Source organism: Solanum pennellii, chromosome 10 (assembly GCF_001406875.1).
Source record: "Solanum pennellii chromosome 10, SPENNV200".
Classification (NCBI taxonomy): domain Eukaryota; kingdom Viridiplantae; phylum Streptophyta; class Magnoliopsida; order Solanales; family Solanaceae; genus Solanum; species Solanum pennellii.
In genome coordinates, this window is record NC_028646.1 from 79,259,907 (window position 1) to 79,275,654 (window position 15,748).

General features: G+C 29.9%; 2 protein-coding genes across 3 annotated transcripts; one reads left to right on the forward strand and one right to left on the reverse strand.

The window, feature by feature from the left end:
* Positions 1-3,065: 3,065 nt before the first annotated feature.
* On the forward strand, positions 3,066-10,489 carry LOC107002508 (protein DETOXIFICATION 24-like). Its single transcript, XM_015200561.2, has 9 exons — positions 3,066-3,322; positions 7,459-7,711; positions 8,244-8,785; positions 8,931-9,017; positions 9,089-9,145; positions 9,248-9,486; positions 9,661-9,779; positions 9,980-10,066; positions 10,187-10,489. Exons 2-9 carry the CDS (start codon positions 7,463-7,465, stop codon positions 10,262-10,264), a joined length of 1,458 nt encoding a protein of 485 aa, XP_015056047.1. The 5' UTR covers positions 3,066-3,322; positions 7,459-7,462; the 3' UTR covers positions 10,265-10,489.
* Positions 10,490-11,326: 837 nt separating this feature from the next.
* Positions 11,327-15,363, reverse strand: LOC107032266 (ELMO domain-containing protein A). 2 transcript variants are annotated; one of them, XM_015233849.2, is made up of 9 exons: positions 15,040-15,360; positions 14,597-14,699; positions 13,837-13,946; positions 13,433-13,501; positions 12,823-12,938; positions 12,687-12,741; positions 12,181-12,301; positions 11,692-11,834; positions 11,327-11,604 (listed from the first exon to the last, which is right to left on the reverse strand). In XM_015233849.2, the coding sequence occupies exons 1-9, from the start codon at positions 15,175-15,177 to the stop codon at positions 11,503-11,505; spliced, it is 957 nt and encodes a 318-aa protein (XP_015089335.1). In that variant the 5' UTR covers positions 15,178-15,360; the 3' UTR covers positions 11,327-11,502. The 2 variants fall into 2 exon arrangements, with proteins under 2 accessions (XP_015089335.1, XP_015089334.1); XM_015233848.2 differs by having other exon boundaries at positions 11,327-11,834; positions 15,040-15,363.
* Positions 15,364-15,748: the final 385 nt, after the last annotated feature.

Genomic DNA, 15,748 nt, shown 5'->3' on the forward strand with positions numbered 1-15,748 from the left:
TGGGGGGCTTGGAACCAATTTATATATAAGTATATATGTAGGCTCATAAACTTTTATAACATGTGCTAGGTGTCTCTAACATATTATATACTCCTACAATAATGGATCTATAATTTTACACATCCTCATGCAAATTAAAGTCAAGTAGAAGACACTTTCATGTTAGAAAAAAATGAGGTGATTAAATATTTTTGTTCTTTAAAATAGTTCAGATGTTTGCTGGTTGATTCGAGATCGATCTCTCTTTAATGCTTTCTGAATTGAAATTGTCGTACAGAATTTACATAGTGCAGTTTGTATTTTTTATGTGATTTGCAAGCTATTAGACAATGAAAGATTTATTCAATGTGCATAAAAATGCGAATATATAGTAATTACGAATTATCTTGAAATTCTAAAAGAAAAATGTGATAATGTTGGATATGATCCTAATTCCTAAATAGGACATAATTTTTAAATAAAAAATTATGAAGGTGGAGAGTTTTCCTTATGATCAATATTGTTATCGTTACATACATAATATTTTATTCTTAAATTTTATTATTACTTATTTTTTTCTCCTTTACTACTATTCTCTATTATATTTAGCATTACTATTTCAGTACTTTATTTTTCTTTCAATATGAATTTATATTGAAAATAACTTTTTGTACTTTCATTTCATAAAATAAAAAAAATATGTCAGACTACATACATGCTACCTTTTCAAGGTACTCTAATTATTATATTATTTCTTATTTTCACAAAATAAAAAATATAAATTACGTGTGTATTTATTATATTTCTTATGAGATTAAATACTTTATTGTTGGTTGTTAACAATGTCCCGCAAAGTCCTCTTGTTCGAGTGATTTAATGAATGATAATTTAATATATTATCTACTTTTACTATCTAGGGAACACTTATTTCAAAATTCCAATTTAATACACAAATTTATTTTTTTCTCTTTCTTCCAAAAACTTTTTAAAAAAAAAATATAGTTTCTAATAATTTACTAGAATTATAGATATCATTAAACCTTGTTCACTTTTTTTGTTTTTTTTTATTTCATAATAATTTCCTTGTTGTAGTTGGGACATTCACACACACCTAATGGTCAAATTTTTGTACACGTCTTCACTTTTAGATTAGTGGATGATAATTAATCTCGATGTTTTATCGCGTTTTATATTTTATATAATTATTAAAAAAATTATTTTATTTTATAAGATAATTAAGAGAATTTATTTTCTATTAGATGAACATTTTCTATTTTATATCGTAAGATTATTTTCATGTTTTTTTCCTTTTATGCTCATCTAATATGGGACGGCAAAAATAAATACTTTTAACTAATAAGTTCCATTAAGCACATGTATATTACAATTAAGTAGGGTATATTTTTCTCCTCCCTAACATTTTTTTTTTTGAGAAATACTCTCTCCGTCCCTATTTAATTGTCCACTTTAGAAAAGATATACATATTAAGATAACAATAATTAATATAGTGAAATTATAATTTTATCCTTATTTAATATTGGTTTCAAAAAGGATGAATTAAAAACTTAAAAATTTTCAAAAAGTTTAAATGAGAGTATAATAGGAAATTTTTTTTGTCCTTTCTTGATTTGTTAAAATGGAAATATAAATAGAAACATCTGAAAGAGGAAATATAGACAAGTAAATAGGGACATAGAGAGTATATATCATGCTTGAATACGGTTTAGAAAGTAATATTCCCAACTGTCCTTATTCATACACTAATCAATATACTTTTTGGTATAAATTTTACGATAATAATATATCTCGTACAATTTTATAAATGAGGTGTAAAGAGAATAAAACATACACGTACAATGTTATTTATATTTTATAGTAATAGAAAAATTATTTTCAATAATATTAAAAACAGTTTAAAAATGAAAACAGTAACAATAGTGAAATCAAACATTGTGGAAAGTAGTATATTAGAAAAAAATATCAACAATAATAAATAATTACGATAATTGAAACACAAAATATAATGAAAATAATACTAATGCTATTGACGATAGAGTAGGTGCAACGATATACCTACTTATTATACCTCCATAGAAATGAAAGAGAGATCAATAAATATACACAATGTATCGTTTTAGAAAAATTTATTATTAGGTATTATAATAAATTTTGACAAGTAAGCTTATTACGATTTGATTTTGTTTTTCTTAAAAAAAGAAGAAGAGAAGACTATTAAAAAAATAATAATATTGAAACGTAATTTTGTTTGGATACAGACTTTAATCTTTATTAGAAAATAATTAATTTTTGAGGTCTGAAAATAGGCATTATTTCCACTTGAATACTTTTCAACTATAAATTCTCTATTTCAACTCTTTTAGTTAAATAATGAATAAATTAAAAAAAATAAATATAAATTTATAGCTAATATTCATTATCAACGAATATCATCTATATTAAAATTTTACTATATTCAAATTTAGAAAAGAAAAAAAAACTCTTACATTATGAGTATTACATTCCTTAATAAAGATGCCCCACATCGAGGAAAACGTATTTTTTAATAAATGTGTCTCCTAAAGTGTTTTTCTTAATAAAAAAACTCGAAATATTTGATAAAAAAATAAATAATACCACTCAACCACAATCCTTATTTATAAATATTTTTTTAACACAATATAAATACTTTTTCTGTATTGATTTATTTATCTTAATTACTACTTAAATATAGTAATATTTTAAAAATATATTTTAAATGTTATATTGGATCTCAATTTACGTAATATTTTTTATTTTTCGAGAATCAATAATTTTAATTTTACTAGAAATTTACGTATGAAATTTAAAAATAAAATTTATATATTTATAAATTAAGTAAATAAAGATATATTATAATCACAATAATTAATAATTAAATTTTTTAATTAAAAGAATCACAATAAAATAGACGTATTAATTTTTGAATATTTTTAAAATATAAAATTTATATAAATAATAAATTTAAATATTTCTTCACGCCGAACATTAATTTACTAATGAAAGTAAAATAAATATATAAAAATAATAGTAACTAAATAAGTGTTGTCTTCCTCAATAAAAACACTGCTATAAATGCACTTCCGTCTCTGTATGTAAGCTGCACTTTTTCTACAAATCGGAGCAGCCAAATCGCGCTCGGAGCATCTAGTGGCTCCGCCGTACTTCTCACCGTAGCTACGCCGTACTTCCGCCTTCAGCACGGCGGCGACAGGATTTCCGTCGAAATTACAGAAAGTTGCAGGAACTCCATTAAAACTGGATTCACTTTAAGCAAAATCACTGGATCTACGGATTAGTATAAATGTAAGTTGCTTTTCCTTTTTCTTCGGTCAATAATTCTTAATTTATTTGATACTTTTTTTATTTTTATACGGTATTCAAAAGTTAATTTTCTAAGTGCTCAGAGTTAAACAGTTTAAGTTTGATCGAAAATTTATTTATGAAATTTTTATAAAATGGAGCTATAAGCCATTATAATAATAAAAAATGAGACGGAGAGATGGAAAAAGTATTTGAATTTCATTGTGAAATTTGGACTATTATTGTTCTTTGAGATTTGAAATTTGTGCTATTAAATTCTCTTAGCCATTTGAGAAATTCATTTTTTAAAAAAAATTTTAGTAGCTTAGTTGATAGAATAACTCAATATGTATAATTTTCTTTCTAATTTTCTCTTCTTTGCAACTTAATTTAGTTAATTATTTAAAACTTTTTAATTTATTGAAGAGAGTTTGATTTATTAGTACCAATATCGTCTTTATTTTCCCTCCCGTAAAAAAAGGATCTACTTTTATGTTAGAGATAAGTGTCAAAAACACACCTAAACTATTCACTTTTTTTGAGTTTCATATCTAAACTATTGAAAGTATAAGTTTCATACCTAAACTATCATTTTTTAGTTTGAGAAACACACCTCAGTGGTGTGCGTAATGCACTCTCTCTTTTATATGAAAAAACTTTGACACGTGGCACTCCACATAGATAAAATATTTTATCTAGATAAAAATTAAATAATAAAAAATTAATATTAATTAAAAATTAAAGATTACTATCCAAATAAAAAATTAAATTATTTTTCTTATCTCACTCCACTACCTCCTCCACGTACTCCCCCTCCCTCGCAACCCTTTTTTTTTTAAAAAAAACATTTATAAAATATTTTTAAAAATTTCATATTTCATATTCCATCCTCCCCCCTCCCCCCCTCCCGATAGAAATTGATATTATTTTATTTAAAAAAATCTATCCCATCCTATTTAATTTTTCGCTCCTAATTTTTATTATTTTTACGTTTTTCTTATTTTGTGTTAGATATGCACGTACATATATTTTTAGAAAAAAAAATCTACTAGTGTACCGAATATAACATAAACAACTAAAAAATATAAAAAGTCTTGTGGCTGCAAGTAAAACTATTTTCGATATGTATATCTAAACACTGGGTAAAAAAATTGAAAGCACAGGGTTAAGTGGGATGGGTAGAATTATATTTTTAAGAAAATAAAATAATATCTAAATTAGTATTTGAGGAGGGGGAGGAGATGAAGTAAAAATTGAAATATTTTATAAAAGAAATTCAAAGAAAATAAAAAACTTTAAAAAATGGTGTGGGGTAAGAAAAATATTTTATATTTTATTTTATAAAGAAAATATTATTTTTTTATAATAGTTTTTTAATTTTTAATTTAACTAATACTAATAATTTATTTATATTTTGTCAAGGTTGAATGTTTTGTCAATGTGGAGTGTGATGTGGAAATTTTTTAAAATAAAAGAGAGAAAGAGAGTGTATTACACATACCATGATGAGAGTGGTATAAAAGAGATAGGTGTGTTTCTCAAACTAAAAAGTGATAGTTTAGGTATGAAATTCAAACTTTCGATAGTTTAGGTATGAAACTCAAAAAAAATGTATAGTTTAGGCGTGTTTTTGACACTTATCTCTTTATGTTACTGATTTTTTTAAAAATAAATAATTATTAAATTCGGCTAAAGACAATAATTATATAATTATTTCGTTTTATTTGACCAAGGGTATATGTATAAGTATTTTTATGTTAGCGTGGATAACTTAGTGATTCAATTGAAAAATGATATAATTAAAATATTTAAATGAAAAAATTTAATAAGTTTTAAAATTTATTTATGAATTTTGATATGAGATTTATACGTAAGAGTTGTCTATTTCAACTTTTATATAGGCAACCAAATATTCAAGAAAGTCTCATACAATATCATTTTCTTTGAAACAAAAAATTACTTTTGTAAAAAAAAAAAAAAAACTTTGTTTGGAATGTAAAGTGTAAACAAGTGGTCCTAGTGACTAGTTACGTTGTTCTGACGTTTCAACGTCGATGGTTATAGGATCTGTATTTTAAAATGTCATAAACATATAATCGCTTTTGATGTTGTATGTATGTGTATAAGTAGAGATTTAAATTTATATATAATTAAATAAATAGATACGCATGTTTTATATGACATTATAAACATAAGACGTCAAGTAAGGCATAATATTACCATGTAGAATGTCATATAAAATGAATGTGTCTCTTTATTTAATTTTATACAAGTTTATTAAAAAGTTATGTGTCATAATCGCTCGTTGACGTCAAATTAAGAGTCAAGTCATATTTATGTATTATGCGTTTAGAAATAGTGCATATGTATGTACCACTAGATACATCTCGTATTTAGATTTTAGCGAAAATAAAAAATAAAACTAGTTGATTTATTTCCATCTGCTTAGGATATTGGTGGATTCAAATCGATATTATTCGATATATAGATATCTAGTAAAATAATTGTGATATGTCACAATTTTATGAGTCAAGTTAAAAGCAAATAAAATTATACTATTTAATTTTACGTAAAGATAAAATGAATGTTTTCGAAAAATATAGTAATAAAATATTATAATAGCAATGGAGAGTGGTCCATAGCATTAATAGAAAATGTTGCTTTATCATTAATGATTATTGGTATACAAAATTTATACATATATATACACACAATAGTAACGTATAAATTATAATGATAATAGAATCCAAGGGATATTTTATTGTCAGTCTTTATAGCTTTCTCAATCTTGATTTAAAAAAGTTGTTGGCATCACGTGATATCTGTGTCAACTCACGTGGCATCCTATGCACCAAGTTATTTTTTTTTCCTACTTAAAACTATCTTGTTAAATTAATGATGATAGAACATTGCTCTACGTCTCATTTTATGTGATATTTTTAAGATTTTGAGATTCAAATAAATTTTTTTATTATAAGTTTTTCATAAATGTTTTAAACCATTTGAGTTATTAATTATTGTCATTTACAGTGTTTTTTATATATAACTTATAAATATATGAATTTTATTTTTAAAAAATTGAAAATTACTTTCGATTAAATTTAAATTGTTTGACATTCGAAAAATAAGCAAAATGGGACAGGGATTACATAGTCACTCTCTAGTCTAGATATTTCATCAAGTTCATAAAAAAAAAAAGTAAAGAATTAAATTAATCACTTTCTTACAGCTGTTCTGCAACTTATATGATATCTGACAATTTTATTTTAATTTACATTTCGTTATTTTTCTTTTATATATATTTTACATTTTTACTGATAATTGGATTCTGCCAATTTATAAAAGTGTACTTCAGAAAGGAGAACTCCTTTAATTTGAAAGGTGAACCCCTTTAATTGAAATATTAATTTATAACAAGTTATTAATAGAAATATTGTTGTTATGGACTGCTATTGGTTAATTATTAAGTTTTCTTTCTTTCTTGTTTGGTCTATTTATCCTTTTCAATTAATGTAGTTTGTTGTAAAACTCTCTTATTTGCTATATTGCTCGGACTCTCTCAAAAATGATGTCAAGACTCATGATGGATCCTTTATAAATTCACTACTTTTGAGGATCTGACATGGACATGTCGGACATTTTAAGAGTCTGAGTTGCTTAACTTATATGTATTCATCGACAATTAATTAATGACGATAGCTTGATTGCCAGTAAAAATATATTTTAGTAACAATTAACACTCCTTTTAAATGTCTTTAAAATCTTTAGCGACATTGGATCAAATGACAATTAACTAATATCGGTAAAGGTTTTAGCCCTCTTTGTTATTGTATATATTTATTGCTGCTAAAAGGTGTTTTTGTTGTAGTGATACTAGTATCAATCAACTATAGCTTAAATTTGATGCAATTCTAAAATGCTTTTTGACATATGCTCATAGAATGAATAATAAACATTACATTTGTGTAAGAAAAGAACTCATGCTAGTTACTTATTTTAACAAAATTATGTAACATAGCCGCAGTCGTACTCAAGTATCCTTGCATGGGAATCCACTTTTGAGATGGAGAGAATCCCGCGATGCGTATGCTCTTTTCAGGGTTAATCTGAGTTTTTTTTTTCTTTTTAATTTTGTGCAGAGTCATGGATAACAGTGTGCAAGAGAGGCTACTTGATTCACAAATAGAAAAAGTTGATGAGAACTTAAAAGAGAGGATCTACGATGAGTCTAAGAAGATATGGAGAGTTGCATTGCCTGGAGTATTGTCAAGAGTAGCTTCATTTGGAAGTATAGTGGTCACACAATCATTCATCGGACACATTAGTGGATTAGATCTCGCTGCTTATGCACTTGTACAAACTCTCACTGTGCGATTCGTCAATGGTATACTGGTAAGTTTGCTCCTGTTATCTTTGTAAACATGTATTCGTTATCTTTGTTAACATGTACCATGTTCGTCATATCTCACGTGCTTGTTCACGTTGTTGGTTGAAGAAGTAATGCACTACATTGTATGAACGCAAACATAACAATATAATGTAGAGGAAGAGTAAGAGAAGCATATGTGATGATTATGTAAACAATGTAAGGATTATCCTATGTGTTGAAACATAATATAATTATGTATGCTTTGTCTAAGAGTTAGTCACATATTTCAAGATGATATTAGAGCCAGGAAAAGTCCTAGTTTTGAATATTCTCGCGGCCACCCTAATAGCAAACGAACATTTTTCATGTATTTGGCCCAAGAAAAATTTTAGGTCTATACATGACAGGGGGGTGTTGAGGCATTATATAATAAGTTGTGCTCTATCTGATGGCTTAAGTTTTTAGACGATAAGATCACACAATTCGAGACTTTTCACGTGCTAGTTTATTTAGTTAGTTTTTCCATTTGCTTAACTTTTGTGTTTATTTTGGTAGATTGGAATGTCAAGCGCCACTGAAACTCTTTGTGGACAAGCATATGGAGCAGGACAGTATCATATGATGGGAATCTACTTGCAAAGATCATGGATTGTTGGTTTGATTACATTGACCGCATTGCTTCCGTTTTTCGTCTTAGCCACTCCAATCTTTAATCTACTCGGTGAGAATGGATCAATCGCGGATGCTGCTGGATACGTTTCCTACTGGTTCATTCCCTTCATCTACAACTTTGTATTTAGCTTGACGATCCAGATGTACCTTCAAGCACAACAGAAGAACATTATTATAGCGTGGCTATCTATAATACAATTTGTGATCCACATTCCGTTGTCTTGGCTGCTGGTTATCCAGCTAAATTATGGAGTTCCTGGTGCCATGATAGCGTTGAGCATATCCTCATGGTTTGTAGTGGTCGGGGAGTTTGTATACATCTTAGGAGGTTGGTGTCCTAACACATGGAATGGATTCTCTTTAGCAGCACTGAAAGATGTACTACCCGTCATGAAGCTCTCAATATCCTCTGGTGTCATGGTTTGGTAAAATCCTTTTCCTTAACATTTTCTTCTCAATCATGATTTTATCATTAGTCTCGTTGAATTTGAACCCCACGAAACACATTTTATAATCTGAATTAGCTTCATATCCGAGGGGTTAATCGATTCTTGCTTTTGGTTTTCACAGCTTAGAGCTATGGTACAATGCTGTTCTAGTCTTGCTGGCAGGATATATGAAGAATGCAGAGGTTGCGATATCTGCATTCTCTATTTGGTGAGTGCTTGTTTGCTTTTTTCTTTACGTCATTTTGTTTTCCGTACTGATCAGTATAAGTAACTTTGCAGCCTCAATATCAATGGATGGGAGTTTATGATAAGTCTCGGCTTCCTTGGAGCTGCTTGGTACGCGACTCTTTCTCTATGAATCATCGATATCTCATTCCATCTAGTGTTGTATCCATTGCCTAATTCAGACTTCTTTTTCCTTCGTTGTTTCCTCTACAGTGTCCGGATTGCAAATGAACTCGGGAAAGGAGATGCTAAGGCTGCAAAATTCTCCATCAAAGTCTTAGTGAGCACTTCACTTATTATCGGACTGTTCTTCTGGGTTGTGTGCTTGATCTTTGGCAGAAATCTCGGATACTTATTCAGTGATGAGAAGGCGGTTGCTGACAGCGTGGCTGACCTTTCTACTTTACTCGCCTTCTCGATTTTGCTCAATAGCATTTACCCTGTACTCTCAGGTAAGTCAACACAAAGTTGAGAAGTTGAAAATTTTACTGAACATGTTCAATATGTTATAGATAATGTACCATAATCGAGGTGCTCGCAAGCTGCCCTGAACACATTAAGTTTATATTATGATCTTTTTTCGCGTTTCGTAGTTTTTCTTGACACTTGGAGAATTTTGTGATCAGGTGTGGCTGTAGGAGCTGGTTTACAAAGCACAGTTGCAATTATAAATTTGTGTTGCTTCTATTTGATTGGAGTACCAATTGGAGCTTTGCTTGGATATGTGGCTCATCTTCAAGTGAAGGTAAAAGTTTCACTTAGATCAAATATTGTCATAGACTTCCCTATTGCACTTAAAAGCGACGTTGTTCGGACTCTCCAAAAATCTAGCCACATCCCGTCTCGGATCCTTAAAAAATGGTTTACTTTTGAAGGATCTGACACACACGTTTATGTTCTTGATCCGTCCATTTGCCACCTCTAATATCTTCGTTTTGTTATCAGGGTATATGGATTGGAATGATATGTGGAGTTGTTACTCAATCAGCTGCATTATGCTACATGACATGGAAAACAGATTGGGATGAAGAGGTAATATTATAATTAATCAAAATTTTAAGTACTATATGCTAAAAAAAAATTGGTGTATAATTAACTTATAAACATCATAATAATATGTATATTTATAAATGTTTAAAATTTATTTTGCAGGTATCAAAAGCCAAACAAAGACTTAATAGATGGTACTTGAAATCTTCTGAAGAGTCTAATCAAAATGATCAAGCTTAAGAATTTGTTGCCTCCAAATTTTTTCCCACTTTTTTCTTGGTCATTTATTTGGCTAAATTAGCTTACAATTTGAGCTTTGAATTTAATTTTTGTGGTAATGCTCTAAATTTCACCTCTAGTAGATGATTTTGTAATCCTTCAAATTGTTGTAGTGGAGTTTATAAATTATACTCCCTTTGGTTGAGTTCAGGTCGATAATTTATCAAAAATAATTATTTGCATGCATTTTATTTTTTTAAGATTATATTTGTGGTAGTACACTAGATGTGTTGTTATTAGTTGAACTTCTAAGCTATTTTAATTTATTTTTTTAAAATTGAGTTAGACTCGATATTTTTATTTTCTATTGTGATAATACGACTCATCCATATTAGTGTATAACACGCTATATTGTTCACACTTCAAAGATCCAACCTCCGAGGAATGTAGTTTATTTGTAGGTCCACATTGGTTGAGAGCAAAAAATATTTTAAATCAAATCTAGTGTCTATTTTATGTTTTGACAAATATTATTTGAGTGAAAATTTGGGTGAAATTCCACCATGTGTCTGGTCATAGTATTTGGAAAATATATTTCATTTTTTAGAAAAATATGATTTATACCCATAAGTTTTAAAAACTATCAATACTAATCGTAAGTTTGTATTACAAGTCAATTAAATCTTCGTTGCAATAAATAAAAAGTAGTGTCCATGACACTAGAGCAATGTGATAGTTTGAAGTGAATACAACAAGCACCATTCCATACCTCGTAATTCGTGGAATAGGCAAAACACGTGACTTTGTTAACCTAAGCCGATTGTTCATCATTTTCATTAACAACCATATCATTACTTTCATATTCACTGAATATTTCATCACTACTTTGGTGTTCACGTAAAAAATTATGTAATATAACGCAAACACTACGATAGAGGGTGTTTTTGTAAAAGATCAAAGTTTGGCGTAAAATTTCAATTTTCAAAAGATCCCAAATAATAAGATTTGACCCACATACTAAAAAAAAATTAGTATTTGAGAATTTGAGATATTTGCCAAAAATATTTATCGAATGATGACAAATTATATGAACAAACACTATTTGCTAAATTTTTCCCCAAATATTATTTGAAAAATCTATGGCGAAACAGGCCTTAACATGATGGTTTACATCATATACAGATACAGTGAGGGTTACAAAGGTGTAAAATATTAGAAGGAAGAAAAAAACTAACATGTTGGAGCTTACAAAGGCTAAATTATCTCCTCAACAGATTGTAGGCAGGTAAATCTTTTACACTGGAAGTATCTTCAAGAGCGAGCTCGCGTTCTAGCTGCACTCTCGTGGCCTTCAAAACCTCCTGCGAAAAGGGAAGTGAAAGGAGAATATGTGTTGGTAGAGGTAAATATATGAAAAGAATCCACTGGTATAGTTTAGTGTTACCAACATTGAATTCCATATATGATGCTCGTTTTGCTAGCCATTGTGCATCGAGCATTTCAAAGGCAATACAAAAGATGTTGTCAAACGCCATGTCATCTTCGCTGAGTAGTTCTAGAAAACGGATACCTGGAAGGGTGCTAGGTGTCCCTGTCACTCAAAAAAGAGGACGACGACTTAACAATAGAATCATTACTTATTCATCAAAAGGGAACATGCAAGAACTTGTTACATAAGAAGAGGAAAGTAAAAGATGGAACAGAGATGATACACGAGACGTTGAGACCAACTTATTGTTCCTATGTCATTAGAAAGAACGATGATACTAGAGAATATATTACACTTCAGATTTTCAGAATAACCAGTTCTGGACGATTTAATCACAACATTTGATTTATTTGAAAGTATGTATTGGAAGCTGTTGAATGTTTAAATACACCATCTATTCTCAGCCAAAAACATGAAAGACGTTAACTTCTAACTGAATTTTCCATACCTGATTGAAGATCAAACATTTGGACCAACATAAACGATATATTGATGCCAGCTACAGCAAATGGATACTCCCACTCAGATCTGTTTCCGTTTCTTTTGTGCAACAAGTTCCGGAAAGATTCCTGTAATAGAGCAGGCGATAAGGGAAAAACTATTAATGAAAAACTTGCTTCCCTGTTCTACCAGACAAGAGAACTCAATTATGGTTTTCTAAAAAGCTATATATATCAAGCTTCACGAAACACAAAAACAATCGCCCAAATATCAAATATATTGCTCAGCTAGCATCCACCCAGTCAATGCTGGAGAACTGTTACAGTTGAGGAGTTCAAGACGATTCTAATGGCAAGGGTATGAATGGCACAAATTATAGCAGAGGATAAAACTAAGTCGCGTACAATAGAGGGGTAAATTCCCAATACAATAACAATCATCTAGTTTATTTGTACCAGATGGGCTTCAAAGCATGTAAGGGTGGGAGGAAGGTAAATAATATGATGTACAAACCGGGTATGTCTTGGCAAAGAAGATAAGGTTCTCCAATGATATGAATCCTCCACCCCTGGACATTTACGCACATAATTTTAGTATAAGAACGACAGCAAAACAGAAATGTGAATCAAATATACACTTCCTCATATACCTGAAGTCTGTTGAAGGGTCAGATCCTTGCCAACCCATTTCTTTCCAAAGCTCAGATTTAAGAGATGGGAGCGGCCTATCGGGATAAGATAACCTCCATAGTTGCCTAAGAGCATCCTGACACCAAATTTGGATTTTTAGTTCTTCACGAACATATAAAACAACGAGGCATACATACAAGAGACTAAATCTTGCAAGACAAGTTTAAGAGACATAACTATCTCCTTCTCAAAAAGAAAAATTCTATGTGATCAATTAAAGAATGCAGCTTGAAGCTCTACTTTCTATTTTCTCATCACGAGTCCAAACTAAGGTAATATACTCTTGCTTGATCTCAAAAAACCATAGTAAGTCATGATATCTTCTTGTTCTTCTCATAACAAATCAACCATCTAAAGAGTGAAGCTCTAAAAGGCTAGTATGGAAACCTTAAATAACTTTGAAACCAGGAGCTTTCAGACTAATAAACTTGAACCGTCCATTTATTAGAACCATACAGCATTAACTACACAAGTCTATCTATCATTCCTGTAATTGCTGCAAACTGTTCCAGTGCTAAAGAAACCAAAAAAATAAACATTTAACAAAATCACGGGGTAAAATTTACATACTTGATGATCCGAGGAAGAACCATCAAAAGGGATTGCTAGCCTTTGCTTGAGATGTTTGAGCCTTGCTTCCTGCAATCAAATGTCAAAGAATTCAATGTCGAGAATTATGTACCAATAGATGGAGAAACAAATAAGGCTGCAAGGGAGGTAGCCAGATGAGTTTAATGGATTTGATTCTTTTTGGATGGGGATATAAGTGATGGACATGACAATATAAACACAAATAAAATATCACAAGGTAAACCACAAATTTTTCATGTGTCAAACCCCTGCAGACTCCAACAAAAAGAATTGATTTGAAAAGCTCTAGGCAACATTTTAGCAGAGATAGTTAACATCACATATCTGCAAATCAAAGGTGATCAAAGTTTAGAACTTTCGCTCCTCAATCTCTCATGTATTACCTGTAAAGGGCTAAGTAAAGGAGGTAAAAGAGTTCCAGCTGATCCAGATTGAGTTGAGGCAAAAGGAAAAATCCGGCCAAGAAGTGACCCAGACACAAAGACAATATTTGCTGCAAGATCAAAGGATAATGGATCAGAAAAATTTGAAGTCATTAAAATTGTATATAACAGATTTGAGAAAGTTTGGGAAGTGCCTATGACAGATTTGAGAATCCTCATAGACATTCTCTTTTTGAGGTTTAGTATGTGGAGAAAGAGCGAAGATGCTAAAACTTGAAGAAAAGCTTTTCACCAAGCCTACCATCATTGCTTTCTTCCACCTAAAGGAACCTGCATATCCCCCTAAATTAGCCTGTTCTCCTTTTCTATTTCCTAAGGCCCCAGAATCATTTCTTAACCTAGGATTTGTAACAACTAACAAGGTACCAAAAGTCACAAAAAGGTCTAGTCCTCTACCTACTCTGACTACTTGCTGCACCATTCCACTTCTTAGTGTTTCTTCTCCTACTCTAACCTCTCACATGACGCTTTCTGTACTACTCATTCAGCTCCGGTCGTTAATCTACAAGGGAAGAAAAATACACAATCTTGTGATGCCCTATCTTTTAAGTATTTTTAGGTGTGTGTAAGTAATTGCATTGCATAACATGCAAAAACAACATAACATCAAATTACAAGCGAACGAAAACCACACCACAATTGCATTGCACAACATGCACAAAGAGCATAACATCAAAAGTACAGACAAACGAAATCACACCTAACCATTGTGCCCATTGAGAAATCAGATGAGAAAATAGCAGCGTCCAGTGCAGACGTTCCCTCCTTCGCCCTTCATCCAACACTTCTTCAAGCGTACATACCTACAATTTAAAGAATCCCCATTTCACAATCTCATCCAAATCTTCTCTATCAAAGCACAAACTTTTAACAAAATAACTCAAAATATCATCAACCAAAAGCAAAATAAATCCCAACCCATTTCACAATCCAATCCAATCCAAATCTTCTCTATCAAAGCACATAATCCCAAAAAAACACAACCTTTTAGCAACATAACTCAAAAGATCATCAACGAGAAGCCTAAAAAAGCAAAACAAATTCCAATCCAATTTTTCTCATTCACAGCACATAACCCCAAAAAGGGAAACTTTTAGCAATATGATTCAACACATTATCAACAAAAAAATAAAAGAAATTCACCTGATCACTGTCATCATATTTCTGGTACCCAAGTAAAGGCTCATTCAAACCATCATCAGAGCCTAAAGAATCAAAATGCTCATTCTTTTTGCCACCAACATCCCCATGATGAAGCCTTCTCCTCAAAGTTGATGTCATGAGTAAAATATCTTCAAGAACTCAAAACCCCACTTCGAATTCTTCAACTGAAACCCCAAAAAATGGAGAAAATCCCAAATTCTTGATGTATGGGAAATTCAAAACCCCCAAAATTCAAGAAAACGACAAGAAAAACCTCTTCTTTTGGACAATTTGTGTTTTTTTTACAGTATATATTTATATTAATTGCTATTTATTTTTTACATATATTTATATTTATTATTTGTTTCTTTCTTGAGAATTAAGGGAGGAAATAGGTGATTAATATACGCCAATGAGAAAGCTTTAACAAGCTTGAACATTGGGTCAACTTTAATTTTAATAAATAATAATTAGTTTTTTTAAAAAAATTAAATTAATTTATAATTATAATTAAAAATAATTTAACTTTGAATTTTTATTTTATCATAACTTTCTTTTCCTTATGGAAGAATCAAGCAATAGTTTTTATTTTATAATAACTTTCTTGATATAGTTATAGATCGAAATTTCAAAGTAGATATATCGTTTTTTCTTCATTTTTATTAAACAGTTCAATAAAAAGTATAATTTAATTTTTTTACATGATAAG